This window comes from Styela clava, chromosome 14 (genome assembly GCF_964204865.1).
Source record: "Styela clava chromosome 14, kaStyClav1.hap1.2, whole genome shotgun sequence".
In the NCBI taxonomy this organism is placed as follows: domain Eukaryota; kingdom Metazoa; phylum Chordata; class Ascidiacea; order Stolidobranchia; family Styelidae; genus Styela; species Styela clava.
Genome location: NC_135263.1, coordinates 17,345,718 through 17,363,915, shown reverse-complemented (window position 1 = coordinate 17,363,915; position 18,198 = coordinate 17,345,718). Strand labels below are relative to the sequence as shown.

At 35.2% G+C, this 18,198-nt stretch overlaps 1 protein-coding gene across 1 annotated transcript; it reads left to right on the top strand.

The window, feature by feature from the left end:
- The first annotated feature begins 1,793 nt into the window (after positions 1 to 1,793).
- Positions 1,794 to 17,785, top strand: LOC120341610 (uncharacterized). Its single transcript, XM_078120302.1, has 25 exons — positions 1,794 to 2,379; positions 2,551 to 3,120; positions 3,392 to 3,517; positions 4,517 to 4,634; positions 4,730 to 4,806; positions 5,092 to 6,192; positions 6,516 to 6,878; positions 7,479 to 7,613; positions 9,032 to 9,139; positions 10,400 to 10,513; positions 10,751 to 10,873; positions 11,204 to 11,308; positions 11,885 to 12,029; positions 12,104 to 12,232; positions 12,609 to 12,787; positions 12,918 to 13,050; positions 13,185 to 13,279; positions 13,363 to 13,473; positions 13,852 to 14,038; positions 14,238 to 14,345; positions 14,569 to 14,829; positions 15,321 to 15,431; positions 15,741 to 15,868; positions 16,264 to 16,427; positions 17,001 to 17,785. Exons 1-25 carry the CDS (start codon positions 1,866 to 1,868, stop codon positions 17,172 to 17,174), a joined length of 5,379 nt encoding a protein of 1,792 aa, XP_077976428.1. The 5' UTR covers positions 1,794 to 1,865; the 3' UTR covers positions 17,175 to 17,785.
- Positions 17,786 to 18,198: the final 413 nt, after the last annotated feature.

Genomic DNA, 18,198 nt, shown 5'->3' with positions numbered 1-18,198 from the left:
TTGGATGATATCACACACACTCCTGTCACATATGCATGATAAATTATTATCCCTTTCTGTTGGGATCTCAAGATACAGCTTCATAACGTATGAACTTGTGGGAGCCATGCAGGAGAGAACCACAATTCAGGAAGTCAGCAATATCTATTAGAACATAACCTAATTAAAACTTTTTTTTGCACGCGTGAATATTTGTACATAGGCCTTCTCAAATTTTTACCCACGAATTTTTTGTTTCAAGTTGTGCATTTAATTCATATCAATTTAGCTAACACTAAATAACAAATAATCTCGCAAATTGTGTTGTTGTGACATGTTAGCAGGCTTGCCCATGGGACGTTTCCATGAAATGGGATAAGACAGCAGATATTTGTATTTCTCAATGGACAAGGGGGTAATAGAGACAAGCGGAGCAATTTTATATAAGGTTAGGTTTTGTGCATCAACAAAATTAACATTATGTCCGAGCTTTAACATGATGGCGAGGAACGTGGTAGCGCGATAGTCCGTATACAGAGTCAGAAATCACAGCGCGTATAGTATAGCGTAAGCCGTAAGTGATGGTAACGATAATAAGAAACTGGTATTGCGTCCACATAACCCAGAATTTTTTTTATTGCGATCGAGGCAGAAAAAGGTGTTTTTTGGGGTATGGGACGGGTAACTGTCAATCAATTCACACTCTTGTGGTTTTATCGTTTAAAAGCCGTTTCCGGGATGAAAAAGAGTTTGACCGATCACTGAAAACTTTTTCGAGTAGTTTTGGCAGAGGGGGCTGTGATACTGAATTTTGAATGAAATGTCATATTAGACAATACTTTTGAAGTTTCATATCTAAAGTCAATAAATTTTGTCATTTTGCATGTCTTTATGTACATGTAGTCCTATTTAGTGGACAACAAATCTAAATTTTCATAAATTCAATAATTTTTATTGAATTGTATTCCAACGGGAATCCCATGGGACGGCCAAAAAATATGTTCCATAAACAAATCTGCATAATAGTTAATCATATTGCGATTTTATGTTTCGAAAATAAATCTTGTGAGTGTAGAAGTGAAACTTAAGTTTCATTTGTGTTATAGACGAGCATTTTGATAATGTTTGTACGTTTTGAATCTAATTGTTATAAAAGTTGTTTGCACTTCTGAGTACTTTATTCCCGCTTTCATCCGTTTTTATCCTTGACGGTGGACTGAAGTTTCAAACACATTCTAAAAATAACCCACTGCATTTCACTAACGATGATGTTTACTTGAAGTAACGCGAAATAAAGCAAACGATTATAATGGATTTCATTGACCTTTTCATAGGTTTATTATAATCAAAGAATCATAAATAAAACTGTTTTAAACGGAGCGCTTCAAAAAATTTAAACGTATCAAAATTCCTTACCTTTTGCCAGTACAATATTTACTAGTCTTCAGTGAACTAAATATAAAAAAGAGCCATATTTACCAGCAATCATTCCTTTCCGTATTTCAATTAATAAGAATCTTATTTTGAACAATAAAAATGATAATAGTGAAATGCTAAGCTTCTGATGACCATTGAATCATTTATGACCATCCAAAACAATATAAATATATATATTAATATTTTAATACCCCGCGCACCATATTAGATAATTTTTTATTCAATAAAGCGGAATTGAATCGTTCCGATCATTTGACTTTTTCTAAAACGGACTTGAGCACTTGTGCGATATCAAATTCTCATGGGAAATGTGTAATTGTTTTATCGCTTGATGCGAGATTATCGATTCGTACGCGCTACACGCAGACTTTGAATTTGTACAAAAGTGCAGGTATGTAAGGTGATTTCCTTCACTTGATGCGGACTAATTGATAAATGTACAGAAAAGGATGGATTCGCAGCCGGATGTTTCAACGGACCCTGGATCACCAAAATTTGATGTTCATGACTACAGCACATACTCAACATTTTTGCATGCAAAACGGACAAAATCTGTATCAGAGAGGCGTCGAAAAGACGGGAAACCCAGATACAAAAAGAGAAGACCTCCGTCGATTTCAAATCTACGAAGCAACTCTACTCGGACACCTTTACCACCTCCTCCGGATCCACCTCCAGGAGCACCACTGCGTTTTGTCTCACCAGTCATGCGAGAAATACGGCGAACAGTGAGCGAGCCATGTGCAATAAAACGGTTTTGCAATAGTGAATCTTTGTCTCTTGCGCGTAATAATAACTTAAATATGGCTGCGCATACTGACAGAAAACGCCATAGACTTGAGGATTCGTCAAAACAGACTTGTTCGAAAATGGAGTCTGAGTTTTCATCCGATGCCAATAGGAGTACTGGGCGCAAACTTCCTAAGATATCTGATTTACAAAATGTCAAAGTATCGAATAAAGGTATGATTCGTCTTCAGAATGAAATGTTAGAAATATGATAAAATTCTGAGAAAACTTGCAGAAAATAATAAGTTCGCAAGATAATAATACCAATTCTTTGATGTATTATACAATTTGTTTCAATGTTCATTGAGTTTTATCTAATACCAAATTGAAATCTGTAATTACCAGACGCTGCCTTTGAGTACGGACAATCTTCAGAAGACATGAATAAAACTGCAATCGCACTAAAAACACCGAAGACGTTAGACCATTCACTTATTTGCGAGAATTTCAATCAAGAGCGAAAAATGGAAACTGAATATAAGAGAGTTACGTCACCTATCGAGGCGAACGAGGGCACACGTGATTTTGATCAAATCTCACCCCGTTACTCATTGACTAATGGAAGCAGGGAGCATGCGATGATAGAAGATCACGCAAATGCAAGTGGCTGTATCGATCGGGATAATGGTTCTTGCCCAAGCATTGGAAAAACTGCGCGTGACACCATCGATTGTCAAACATTGCAAAAGAAAAGTATCGTCAGCGATAACTGTAGCGCTTGTAATTCATTCAACGACGAGAAAGTTATTGACGAATCGGAAAATCCTCGATTTGTTAGGCAGAATACGGGAAGATTTGATACCGAGCCACTCTGCAGTTCAAACATTATGTTAGCCTACCGCTCGGAGTACAGTGAATTTGATTCTAATCTTTATTTATCAAGCACCGCTGAAGCCGATACTCTGAAACCGTTAAGTGAGTCATTAATTATACTAACTTTATTTATTAATATTAGCATGATAATATTAGACTACTAGAACTGCGAGCAGCCACATATATATATATATATTAGAATAAGAACGACCGTCTCGGGGGTTTGTTTGGTGAAGATTTACTGTATTTCACTGAACACCACTGATCGGTTTCATATTTTTAAAATTTATATAATATTTAAGTGAAAAGCATGCGGTACATTTCTTTTTTTAAGTAAATTTTTTATTGCGCAAACATTGCTTCTTTGTTTTAGGGGGCTCAAAACATAACACGAACGGAGCAATGTCGGGAAATAACAGGAAATGTGTGTTCGCGCTCTTATTGGTCCCATCGGTCGTAGCAATTATTTGTGCCTCTCTATTTGGACTATCTTATTTCGGTGAGGAACTTTGTATTTATGTGGTTCAATATTACTATAGTGTTCTATCGAGATGCCGAAATCGTATTTTCCAAATTTACCAGGTCCTAAATTCTTTTTTAGTAAATATAGCGGTTTCTTGTATTTGTATTGTACTTTCCATATTATGAAAAATATTGCTTCGTCTTTTTATTATATTTAATGTACTGTTAGAAAATAAATAATATTCACCGCTGCAAAATACAAGAATTGACGAGTTACAATGCCACAAACTTGCAATCTGTTGCCAATACTTGGAAGGCGGTGATATATGCCAAAAATTTGAATTAGTCGAACGGATCTAATATGAAAGCATATTTGATATACCCACTAGAGACTAGAGATCCCACTTTAGCAAATTTTTTTATTACGCTACCACAGCTCATACGGTTTGAAAAACTGTATACAAGGCCAATTTTCTACTTGGTTAAAGCCAATATCAGATTGGGCCACAAGCCATATTGTTACATATGGCGTTGAATCAAGACGCATTTAATTCAATTATTCCCAGACTTTATTTAATAATGGAAACTGCCACGGCTCGCGTCTTTGGCCACAGTCCCATTTATTTATTGTTGTATTTATACATGGATGCAAAGACATCAGATTATTAAAGAATTTTGTGCTTAAATCCTGAATATTATCTAATTTTGTGATTTCCAACGCCCAGTTTTGAATTTACAATGCTGCTTTTACATGTTTCAAAATAGGAAATTTAAAAAATTGCAATGGTATACGGTCAAAGCATCATATAAACTTCATGGAAATCAAATTTTCTATCGACCAAAACTCGTATATTGCATTCTGTACCAAACTGACTACGCTGGCCACCACACAAACATATTGCCCATATTAATCGCCAACAGGCAGTGCGCTAAATAAAGCTATCGCATAATTAATTAAATAATTCAATAAACATTGAAAATAATATATTTAAGTTGGTTAGATTTCAATGTTTCAAATATTTTTTCATTAAAACAGGAATAATTTCACCAAGTAGCGCAGACAACAAAAACATCCATATTGAAGAAATTTTTACAACAAAATCGCCTCCCAACTTTGCCAAAGATACTACTGTAGACATGGATTATGCATTCACGTGAGTTGACAGAGAGCATCAAACATACTATTTTTCGAAGAAGACATATTTTCACGATTAGGTTAGAATAGTAAAATATAATTTGATTTGAACAGATCGAGCGGAAAATTGACACCAGCAGCGACTACGGCCAATTCTATAGAAAATGACACCCAAAGCGTATTTACATCAGGTAAATCCTCGTTGACTCGTATGCATTCTCTTTTCAATGTAGAAGCTCGATTTTTCAAGAACAAGCAACATTATTCATGATTAAGATAAAAAATTTGATTGCTCTCGTTTGATTTTATATTAGTTTGGGTTAGATAAAATAGAAAGTGCGGATATTTTTGACCGGGACCCAGTAAAATGTATCACACGTATATTGTTCACTGCTGTATAATTTAGAGTTGAAATAGAGACATAGTTCTATACAGAGTCTCACCTTTAAATTTACATTTGCTTTGCCCTTTTCCAGGGATGCAACCGAATATCGGAACTGTGACCTCTCATAATTTAGCTAAACCCGCTATATCGACCATCAGTGCAGACACGACAATAACATTAGAAACATTGATGAGTATCACAACTCGAAATGTGAGTGACGATAAAATAAATTCGACCGCCGAAGTGGCAATCTCATCGACTGGTATTGTGAACTATGTTTCTACCGATTCTCAACATCCTACAAAAAAAACCAAGGAACCAAATTCAAGAGAAAAGAAAGTAAACAGTAGACGAAAAAACCGCAATCGTAAAAAGCAACGACAATCTTCAGTTAACAAGCAAAGTAAATCAGATAAAGGAAATAAAACTGAATCACGTTTAAGATTTACCAGAAAATCAAAACCAACTCCACCCGCGATAGTTTTGATAGAGCAAAATGTTCGAAATCATTCGGAACAAGGTGTTGAGAGCAATCCAGAACTCACAAAGTCAAATTTTAATGGAGATAAAATCCAATACCGAAACAGCGATCATTTTCTGGAAAGGCACAACATGAAATTTAAATCAACTAATCAGGTATCTTCTGCCGATATTCTTCAGATGATTGAGGCACGAAAAAGTTTGATCAAAAACCAAGACAGCCGCGATAATTATGCGTCATCTGAAATGTTGCAAAATAACAATACCGACCCGTTTGAGGATAATGATTATGCAAGAAGTTTAGAAATTTCGACGGACGACTTCATAGGCAATTTAGATGATGACGACGAATTATCATGCGTAAGAATTACAAATCCTAAATGTGAAGCTATCTTACCTTATGACTTCACTCCCTTTATTACCAAATATTCAGATAGACAAAAAGTGTTCCTAAAATTATACGATATACTTCTTCGTTCTGTTGGAATTCCCATTTTTTCCGCCCACCATAGAGCAAAAGGTTCCACTGGTGGAAAGTCATTATTTAAAAGAACTGTAAATTGGATGCCAGCAAGTCATTTGTCGAAATCGGCGGATAAACTTGTTTGTGATATAACATCCGTACAACGTATGGCGTGTCATCTGAGATATCCACCGTGTGACTATACATCAAGGAACATTTCCTTGGATAATTTAAGGAGAAAAACAGAAGGTAAGTTTTATTCCAAGTTTTGATTTTCAGTTTGTTCACACGGATCTAGTGAATGTACTATGTATTTTTTTCATTAAAGCTCAAATGTTCATGCCAAAAAACAACTATCGTTCTTGAACAAAATGAACTGCACAGTTGCAATCTACGGCCTGAGCTTCTTGGCTTTGTCAAACCACGAACACTTCTATTATAAATTTACTTATACAGAAGCACGCAAAGACAGCGCGCAACTACTTTCCAACCTTGTGCTGGTTTAAAAACATTTTCATGATTAAGATAACACTCTGTAATATACATAAATTTTAAAATCATTTCCTTCCAAGGTATTTGTATTCCATGGTGTATTGACGCTATGACAGCTTGTGCGAACGAGCGAACATTGTTGGAAATGAAGTCAATATATGAAAGTTACGAGCGAGTCAATTTTGGAACTATGCAGAATGGCCTAATGGAACAAGATTTCCTTGGTATTCTGAACGGGAAACAAACTATTATTTCGCCCGATTTTGTTGTTGCAACTGGAATCAAAGCTGTTCACGACAGTAGGACATTAGCAGAAATCATTTGCCCACGGTTTTATTCAGGAAACGAAAACCATAATACAATTGAGCTAAAAAACAGCGAGTGTTCTTGGATTCTTGGTGAAGCAAATGCAGAATTTGAACCACCAAATCCTACTTCATCAGGTAAAAATATAATTAAAGCAAATGCAGGTCGTTCTAGTTTTGGTGTGATTCCATTGTGGCATTTTTTATGTTGGCCTTTCATATTCTATATTTCTACCCCGTAAGCGTAAATTATTGCTTTATATTGGCAATTTCTTTGTTCTATTTCGATTACGAGTAAGAGAACCACTCTTGGCACCACAAAACTAACAACTTGATGTCCAGTCATAGTTTAATGCTGCCAAACAATCATATTATATCAGAGCGCATCTGAAAGGCTGCACGATTGTATCATCACATTCGTTGACGCAATCGCATCTATCCATGGCTAAAATAAGATTAATGGTTTTTATCCGAAGAAATGGGAAAGACGACAAAGTGGCCTAATCCTGTGGCGACTCACCGCTTCTTATATAGGTAACAAATCAGGTCGGATCCGTAACTAGACGCTAGTTATTGTTCCAGGTGCATGGAATTTGATGACACCCCAAGCCGACTAACGGCGCGTGAACCATCCTTCGTCGATATGGCATCAAACCGTTTGTGAACAATCATCTCCCATGGAAAAATTGAGCATCCGTCATTATCAGTAAAAATGCGTTGTCATGTTTTTACTTACAGATTCGTCAAAAAATTTTAGCACAACAGACTGTGGTGAAGGATATTTCCAATGTAATACCAAAGCTTGTCTAGATTGGAATTGGACTTGTGATGGCCAGAATGACTGCGGACAATGGGAAGATGAAATTGGGTGCGGTAAGTTGGCAAGTATTATAAGGTTTATGCGATCGAGAAATTCTTACCATATCACCAAACATCGTCAAAACCTTTATAGCAATTTAACAAGTTTTAGCGGTTGTGGGAACTTTTCAAACATATATAAATGGTTCAGGACAGTGGTTCCCAAAACAGTGGGGAGCGCCCCACAAGGGGGGGGGGGGGGGGGTTACAATTTTTTTGAGCGGGCGTGAAACTGATTAAAAATAGAAAAAAAAATTAGAATTGATCTTACCCGCCAAATATTTTTTTATTGTTTAGAGATTGCGATTCCATCCACGTATTTTCAACGTGTTTTTGAATAAAACATAGTTTTGCCTCACTATTTGTTATTTGTAGCTTATTATTAGCTAGTTATTTTGAGGTGCGGCGCGAAATTTGACAAATTCTAAAAAGGGGGCGTGGCCTAAAAAGTTTGAGAATCACTGGCTTAGGTTATCTATTTAGAGGTACATTTCTAGTGAAATTTACTGAGATATTTCATGGAAACATTACGTTTTTATACACATATTAGTTTGAAATCTTAAAATATTTTATACAAGGTTACAATACAATAATGTTTTTATTAGTTCAATAATTGCCACACATACAACCAGTAAGCTGTTTCAGTTTACCGTTGTTGCAAAAAAATTTGTTTCTTAGTGGAAATTTAGTTTGATATTGATTTGCAATTCTATCGCTTCGCCGTTCGCTAAAGATTGGCCTCGTAATTTAATTCAATGGCCTTGATGTAAAAGAAAATGTCACAATTGTAAAAAGTAAAATACTTGTACGAAGTCTTTGAATCCCAAATTGTGAAATATATTTTGAATGTATTATTACGTCATTATGAAAGAAAACGAGCGAAGAATACGTGAAAAAGATGCCGGCTCGACAAATCATATTTCTGCGTGATTGGTTACATTTTAAAGAATATAATGAAAAAAAGCGTTTTCAGTGCGAAAAAGAAGTTTTAAAACTCAAGAATAAATTGGCCACAATATTTTGGACATACTGTTCTCATATTGAAACAAATTTATAACGAAAATTGAGGGCAAAATGTCCTCGACCCGGAAATGATTCACGCAAATCAAGTGCAAAACCATTACGTCCCACACAAAAAGTAAATATAAACCTATTTGGATCTTAAACTTTGTGTTTGATCCTTTGACATGTTGTGCTGAAGCTTTCCAGCAATCGATTTTTGGTTCAAAGCTTTCTGAATAATTGATCGATTTCGACGTAATGAAGGAAATGTCATTGATCGTTCAACAATAGATGACGTAATTTTTTCATGATAATATTTTTAAGTAATTTTATAACAGAATATTTCTAAATAGTCATTACAACATGTATAATTCGTTTTCGCTGAAATACGAATTATTTTCTGATTTGTTAAATAATTTTCTCTCTACCAGAATGTTCAGCAGGACAGTTTCATTGTGATAATAGTCAATGTGTGCAATCTGATGAAAGATGTGACGGATATTACGACTGCTCCGATGGATCAGACGAACGAAACTGCAGTATGTTGTGTCATACTCTTTCAATACTAAAGCATAAATTATATTTTACTGCCCGTTGTACTATCAAGTAGACAGCAATACTTTTTTAAGTTTGACTATGTTGTTGAAAAGGGCTTCGTCCAAGAATCCAATAATATGTGAAGAGCTACTATTTTTGGCTGGACTGGAATTTTCGCGTTTCGATATCGACCATTTTTTTTTAAGTTTGACTATGTTGTTGAAAAGGGCTTCGTCCAAGAATCCAATAATATGTGAAGAGCTACTATTTTTGGCTGGACTGGAATTTTCGCGTTTCGATATCGACCATTTTATTACACCATGGATGCGGTGATGGCATGGAGTTTGGACCTGCGAAATTGAACATGCTATTCCAGCATAGCTAAAGTACGAAGCTCTAGCCCAGTGGTTCTCAAACTTTGGCGGCACACTTGTAAAAAATAAAGTTAGCTCTAAACAAATTATTTTTTTAAATGTTAATACGATATGTGTGCCTGTTTTGTGAAACAATTGAAACGAGGTTCCGTCGCTCCCTTTTTCGTTTTTAAGTTCAGTAATGGCAGAAAATCCGTGTTCACAGAGCCATGAAGATGCAAATGGCTAGATTATTTTGATGACTTTTGCTCCGATGATTGAATAGAATTTGTAAGCAGATAGCCAAAACTCTCCCAAACTTGCTTTCATGTTAGCCTTACTAATCGCGCAAGTCAACCTGGTGGAAGGTGGACGTCTTGTTTACACTTACATTATGACATAACAAAACAATTATAACGTGACAATTACTCTTTCTACAACGCAAAGGCAAATGCAATAACATTACCAGTCTAATACTGCATACTCAAGTCTCACAAGCTTGCCCGATGCATTCATGCATATGTGTAATACGAACAGCTTATTTTCTAAAATTCCAAAAAGCTCTGCGGCACAGCTGAGAATCTTTTGCGGCTTGAGAAACGCTGCTCTAGTCACTAAGCTGACCATATATATATATTTTTTTAATTTACGAAAACAAAATAACAGCCGAAAATATACAAATTGAACTAGCTAATTTAATTATATTCTGCTCATTTTTCGATACCAAATATTTATGATCTCAAATCATATTTTAGTACAATCTAAGATATTTGTTCGTTATGCATTGCTTTCTGAAGACATGCGCAATAAATATTAAGTAATCTTCATAATAAGCAAGACGTTATGTGTGAGTTCTTTTTTCAAATTAAATTACATTATTATGACGTTAAATGATGCATTTTATTTGAGGTATCTGCAGACCGGGTCTTCGTAATTGTGACATCACGCGACAATGCATAAGCGCATCTTGGTGGTGTGATGGTGACGTAGATTGCGACAATGCAGAAGATGAAAGATTTTGCAGTATGTAATAGCTTCGTGTATTGTTTATGGAATAAATGTTTAGAAATTAGAATTGAAAATTGTTGATTCATGAATATTCAAATTGAAATTGGTATTTAGAGCAAATAATATCAGGCAGGTATGCCAGGTAATAAGGCTCGTTAATAAGGAAATACACCGAAGTGGACGTTAGGCCCTAATTCTAAATTTGTCTCAAATCCCAATATGGTATAAAATTTGATCTGAGTTTATACACAGGCTGTGAAAGTCGAGGAATGCTGCAATGTGAAGGACATAATCTTTGTATTCCGTTGATCTACAAATGTGATGGAGAGGACGATTGTCCCGGCGGTTCCGACGAAAACGCATGCGCACGAACAAGTAAACTATCTTTTCGTATTTAATTTCCAGTTTTTCACAAATATGCCAAGTTTAGTATTTTATTGCAGAATTGATTGGCACGACAAAAGTAAAAATCAAGTTATTTTTTATTTTTATATCTCACAAATACTAAGAGTAAACAAGATTAACGTCCATTTTAATTATCTTCATCTTAAATAATTAATCTTCAGCAGTTGACATATAGTGTTCCTTCCACTTCTATAAAATTCCCAATTGCATTGCTTAATATAAAAAAACAAATGAAACTAGAGCTCACTATGTGTGGATAAATTGCATATACTTATGTAGACATTTCTAAACTATTTTCAGGATGTAACGCGTATGAAATATCATGTGGTGGAAATTGCATACCAGTTTCGTCGGTGTGTAACGGAAAACAAGATTGTTTTCGTGGAGAAGATGAAAAAAATTGCCGTAAGTTATACTTATATTCCAAAATGACACAAAAAATAGTTTTTAACAATATTCTAGATAAAATATATTTTGTTATGTTTTGTAATAATTTGAATATTGTATTATGCTATTTTAATCGTTATACCGATTAAGAAAGTAATTAAACGGTCAGCTTTATGATTTGCTGGTCGCAACATCTTTTCGATTTTGTTCAAGCAATCGTGTTCATTTACCGCCATCCTGAAAATGCACACTGTTTATATAATAGGGCAGTTTAGGGTAAAAACACTACTGTTTCTTGATAGCGAAACCCTTAATAAACTCTCGCAGCGAATAATACAATGATAGAGGGAAAAGTAGGTCCAGGTACGCCGAGGCGATCTGATATCGCCAGAAGTCGATCGTTCATAAACGATATGATGGTAATATCGGAAAGGGTCATCAGCTAGGTGTGTGTAATGTTTTGTCATTTCCAATGATCATTTCCACCGTCGTATTCGACATAAACTCCCGATACCCAAAGCAAAGCGGATAAAGAACAATTTATTTGCCAAAACGGTCATTTTACTGAATTTGTTTTTATTAATTTACATTTAGGTAGATGTGAACCTGTTCAACTGGATGTATGTAGAGATGCTTCATATAACGTCACAGCTTTTCCTAATTTTTTGGATCATCGAGTACAAGCTAAAACAGCTGCAAGTCCGGAATACACTTTGTTTAGCGCCATTGTTAAGACAAGGTAAACACAACTATAGAACGAATCTTTAAAGAACGAACCAAGATCTTATATTTATCACAGCTTATGTATTTTAGATGTCATCCGTTTTTGCGACAACTTGGATGTTCGATCTTCGCTCCTCCACCGCATTTAAATACATGGAGAGGGAAAAGATTGCAATGTTCCATGAATATCACCGGAATGCCAGCCTACACACCACCAAGGCAAGTACAATCCCTGCAGTAATATCTTATTTTTCATTATTAGGACATTCAAAGTTTTTTATCAATTAAATTCTGATTTTTAACGACATTCAAATTTATGTTAATGATTTTATGTTGTCCACTTTTCGGAATTTTGACACTTTTTATTACCTAATAAATCTACGTAAAACAGTTTGTTAGTGGGGTTGCTCTGGAATAATCGTATTTTTTCCGAAGCAATTGGCAAACTACTGGTTTATCAATCGAATTATTTACTTCATGAAGCAAAAGCATGCTTCCAGGTAATAATAAAACGCACTAAACTTCCACACGAGTTTGCGCGTCACCTATGCTCATATGTGTAGTGTGTTTATTAAATTGAAATTTTACCTACCAGATTACTTCCTTGTCGAGAACTATGCCAATCTATTCGCTCATCTTGTGAAAGTACTTTACGATCCGTATCTTTATCTTGGCCAGCATTTTTATCTTGTGGATCGATGCCTTCTGAAATATCAAACCCAATTGATGCCACCGGCGCAAAAACGTGTCTAGATTTGGAGACTATGCAGCAAGGTACATAAATTTTAATTTTTTTTTTATTTAGAACTTCTTCAAAATTTAAAATTTCATGGCAAACTTTCTGAAAAAATCATTTGACTAAACGAAATGCGCGTGACGACATAAAAGCAAAATTCTATTTTAGCCTTCTGCACTGCAGAAGAATTTCGATGCACATCTTCAGGTCAATGTCTACCGTTGTCTTCTAGATGTGATGGCATAAAACATTGTGCTGACGGCTCTGATGAAGTCACGTGTGATTGCGAAATAATGGGGAGGTCAGTAGAAAATGCAGGTATATTGACAAAAAATTAGGAAAAACGATGTTTCTATGTATAACAAGATACGATAAATCTCATAAATTAAACAGAATACCATTTTAGGGTATTTATTCAATTAAAAAAAATTCCAGGTTCCCTTGTTCAAACGACGGTCACTGTGTGCCGAAGGATTGGAGATGTGATGGACATATTGATTGCTCGAATGGGCGCGATGAATTGCATTGTGGTATGGAAAATGAAGAGATATTTTTGTGTGTTTGCATAAGCAAGTAGTGCATAATATGGTAATTTGTTTTTTTGTTTTAATAGACAACTGCACTCGAGACGAAAAAGTATGTGATGATTATTCATGCATAGATTTTGATAAATGGTGCGATGGAGTGAAAGATTGTCCTGACGGGAGCGATGAAGATAGATGCAGTAAGCTCGAATAAAAATTAAGTTAACTTCATTTTTCTAAAACAGTTTGTAAAGTACCTAATGAAGCTCTTTGAACTATATAAGACATAAACTATATAATATATAGACTTTTTAATTTTCACGTTTTATATCTAACTCCTGTCCATATATTTGATTGTAGCATTCTCCAAACGTGCATCACAACTAGTTTACTTTTTTACCCAAACTTTAGCAATAACTTGGTGTAATGTACCCGGATGTTGTGCAACAAACATTATTGATTAGCCATATGCTTTGAAAGTGTAAAATTTATTGAAATGAACAAATGTTTATGGTATTGGCAGAATTTCATTTTTTCCAATTATATGATACGATACACTATTTTTATATTTTCTGTAGTAAAACTCGTGCCGAGACATCGTATTCATCTTTATATGAATTCTGCTGCTTATATTCACGTTGACTGGTCTACCCATGAGTCCTCAGGAATTCTAATCGCATATCACGGAGGCAGATGGAGCCCGATTTGTGCAGAAGAATGGGCTCCTCTTTTGAGTCATTTGGCTTGCAGTCAAATGAAATACAGGTAGGCTACTTCAAACTGTTGTTATGAATCGTGGTTATAGATATGAAAGAGGCAGATTTCCATGACCACGCAATGCTTAAAATACGTAATGCCAACGATTTGTCAATTTGCCCCTTTGAATGAAGAATCAAGTCTAATCGCGTTTTTAAGAATCACATTCTGTATTCGACCAAGTATTTATTATCTCCTTTTTTCTTAGTGAGGCTCTGCATTTGATTACGATGCATTCTCAGAGCGAAGTGGGATACTCGGTTCACATTAAAAAAAAAGCTAGAGTGAAACTTGTTCAGGAATCGTTCATGAAAAGGTGATGTGATATGAAGAACTGATGCATTGTATGGTTGATCATATATCTGTCTATACTAGTTGAGTCGGTTTACAGTTTTCATTTACATCGAATTTGATGTGGATTAGTGCTGCAATTATTTGTAAGGCTAAAAATTTAAAGCCCGTGATATATACTTGATAAAACGTTTCTAAGTTTTGATTGATATCACATTAAAATTTGACATACCGTAATTATTTTTCAGAATTTTTCCTTGTCAAAATAATCGCCTCGTGCACTTGAGTTGCAAACCTGCAATGTGCGGGAAAAGAATGCTATTTCCCAACGACAATACTCCGAATGCATTTTCATACAAAATCGAGGCAAAAATATTTGGTGGCAGAACTGCGCGCGCAGAATTTTGGCCTTGGATAGCATCCTTGTCCCTCCAAGGAAAAAAACATGTTTGTGGAGCTACAATGCTCAGCAGCCAGTGGCTAGTATCTGCAGCTCACTGCTTCCACGGGTAAGTTTTGTAATTGTTCTTTCCTTTTATTGAATTTTGAATATTTGTTTACTCGCAAAGATCTAATATATGTTTGAGAATGTGGTCTTATGTCGTCACTTCAATATTTAAATCATTATGATATAATATATTCAGCAATTTCCAAACTACACTTTCCGAGTAATCTGCTATTATATTTCCTAAACAATGCCCTTAAGTTGAACTTGGCAAGATTGCAAATATGTATGAATATCAAAACTACGATTCCTATTTACTTCCACCATTCTACGGCACTTTTGTTGTCGTTTCGCTTTCCGAAGGACAAAAAAATTTACCCCGTGACCTTTTCCTGAATCGCTAATGCAATTGAAAACTCAAGGGTTTTGTTACATTATGTTTTTTTTCTGTAACAAGAATTGCAGACTTTTGTCAAGAAATTATATTTATATTTGCAAGCTTTATTATATAATAGTTGGTCTCCTCAGACAAAAAATTCATATTTTCCTCCATAGGCGAGACCAGCGAGAAAATTGGAGAGTAAAATTTGGAAGAACTTCTCAGAATATTCATACTAAAGACCAAGAAATAATTGCAAATATTTCTGAAATCGTAATGCATTCGAGGTACAGGTTTATTGATATCACCAATTTTTTTAATTTGTGACTTCATTTTGTTTAACTTTTTTTCCCACAAATTCTTGGACAACATTGAACAAAATAAATGTGTCTAACAAAGTTAGTTGCAGAATAAAATATAGTTTATATGAACAGTATGATGATGTCTTGTGGGTACGAAGTACGAGTGATTCTGGCTCTTTTTGTTTATTTAATAATGTAGTCAAATATTGTTAGAGCAAACAGGCGGACATTTTTCCCAACTTGAAGTTGACTTTACATATGCAAATCCATTAACCGTTTCTTCATTTTTAAAAGGTTTGATTCAAGTTCAATGGATTTCGATATAGCACTAATCAAAGTAAATATACCTGTGAACCAGCATCGGATGCCAATATGTTTTTCTGACGTTCCCCCTAAACCTGGAGCATACTGTTACATAGCAGGTTTGATTTTATCTATTGAAAAAATATTTTTGTCAACAAGTAGCCTAAGATCATTTATGGAGCAAAATTTCCATCACATCTTGGAAACCAATTATTCACAATTAAACAACAGGAGTCAAAAAAGCAACTCAATTTTAATATATATATGGTTTAACCTCCAGTTCAGACCAAATGTTACTGCATATATTCAATAATATGAATTAACTTTACGATTTGTTGCAGAAACCTCCTAAGGTGTCACTGTTTGTATATATTATATATGTTACTTTATGTGTGTTTTTGGCTTGTAGATGATTGCTTATACACTGCAGTAATAATAATGAAAAAAACGTTTTGATGAACAAAATTGTCATTTTTGGGCAGCATTTTAAATACCACGATCTGATGTTTTGCAGGCTGGGGCGTCACGGGGAAATCATCCAGGGGATCACAAAAGCTTCAAGAGGGAGCAGTTCATATTACTGATAGCCTCGAATGCCAAAGATATTTTCCAAAGCATATGATATCGAACAGAATGTTATGCGCTGGTCGACAGTATGGATCTATTGATGCTTGTAGTGTAAGTATGCCAAAGGTTTAGGAAGGGGAACAAGAGCGTATCCAGTTCAAATTTTCTTTTGGGGGGGGGGGGGGGTATTCATATAATGACGTAATGTGCTTTCTGCTCCGAACAAAGCCAGATAAAAGTAGCCGCTGTTATCTAACAATATCTTAGAATCGCTCTACATATGTACTTCGCTGGAGAAGTTATCCAAGGCATATAAGTGCGCATTTTCACCCAGCTCGTTTGGTGAAAGGATTATTAATAGCACGCCAGGAAATGTTCGGTTTTCGGTGAATCGTTCAAGATTAGAGTAAAATAGTGTTGGAAAAGGCGTATGAATTTATGTCTTACTGCAAAATTGCATATATATAAAAAAAAAAACGTTGAAATTTTTGACTATGCCTGTGGCCTGAGAAGACTCACCTCCGTTGGGACCATTGGGTTTTTACAACACTACATGACAACAAAAACAAACAAGAAAATAGATTTGATGACGCAGATCAAAACTCAGATCATATTTAATTTTTCATTAAACCATAATGTTTTTTCCATCAGAATTTCTACTGTACTATTGAATTATTTTTACAGGGCGACAGCGGTGGTCCTATGACATGTTGGCAACCAAAGCTACGACAGTGGTATCTTGCGGGCGTAACAAGTTGGGGTTCAGCGTGTTTACCAAACGGCGCACCGGGTGTTTACACTAACATTGCCTATTTCTCCAAGTGGATTCGGACTACGATTGAAAGAAACGGAACGTGACTAAGTGGATAATTTCTCTCGTGCTTTGACATGAAAGCAGAGACTTTACTTTGCAAATCTTTTCAAGTTTGATGAATGTATGAAGACTTTCGATTATACATTCAGGGAGATGATCATTCAATATACGGCTTTGTCAAGCGGTGCATGTTTTTGTGTGGGAAGCACGATTATGCATAATTTCATATCATACGTTCAATATATATATATATATATATCGTTTTTAAATGTTGATTACTGATTTTGAAACTAGTGATTATTTCCACCAATCCCCTACCAAAAATAACCATGGCCAGTTTCAAACAAGAACTTTACTTTTTGAGTACCGACACTTCGTCACATACATTTATGTGTGTTCTGGAAATGAGATGAAGGAACAAAAACGCAAGTTACAATTCAAAATGAAGATTTGTTCCATGACCCTAATGTGGTGGATAGATTGTCGAAGGTTTCGACTCCGAGCATCCATTCCTTTGTATCCGCAAGAAGAGACATACTTATTGTCGAAATTAGGGGGATGTTTTCTTCTTTTCAAATATAGACATTATAATGCAACTTACTTGTATCTTAAATATTGAGTGTATATATAGTAAGGATCAATAGGGAGTCAGTATTTCAAAGTTATATTTGGTTCAATATGCCTCTTAATTTTATATTGATTCATCACACGATGTAGGCAATATTTGTTGTTCGCTCTGTTGTCGCTTGATAAATGAGATAAGTCTGCAGATAAACCCTTTTCGTTGTGCTGTTCAGCAATGTTGTACGTGTGAGTGGGTGAGAGACCTAGGGTTGACGGCTTGAAGTTTTACAACCCTAAATATAATGCCATAAAACAAATCTTGTTGCGAAGACTATTCCAGTGCTACTCAGAAATAGCAACCGTATTCGAGAGTTTGGTGTTGGCATCCAATGAGAATATATATTCTCATTTTGGAATCGAATCTAAATGCACTTGGAAGTCACTTCATGATAGTAGGCTATTCGCCAAATAGATAGTTTCGAATCAATGATATATTTTTATTGA

Bases quoted from the DNA above. Each gene is read 5' to 3' on its own strand.
- LOC120341610 (XM_078120302.1), top strand. From the start codon at position 1,866: ATGGATTCGCAGCCGGATGTTTCAACGGACCCTGGATCACCAAAATTT. The intron at 3,121-3,391 runs GTGAGTCATTAA...TCTTTGTTTTAG, and splicing joins CGATACTCTGAAACCGTTAA to GGGGCTCAAAACATAACACG. The intron at 7,614-9,031 runs GTAAGTTGGCAA...TCTCTCTACCAG, and splicing joins GGAAGATGAAATTGGGTGCG to AATGTTCAGCAGGACAGTTT.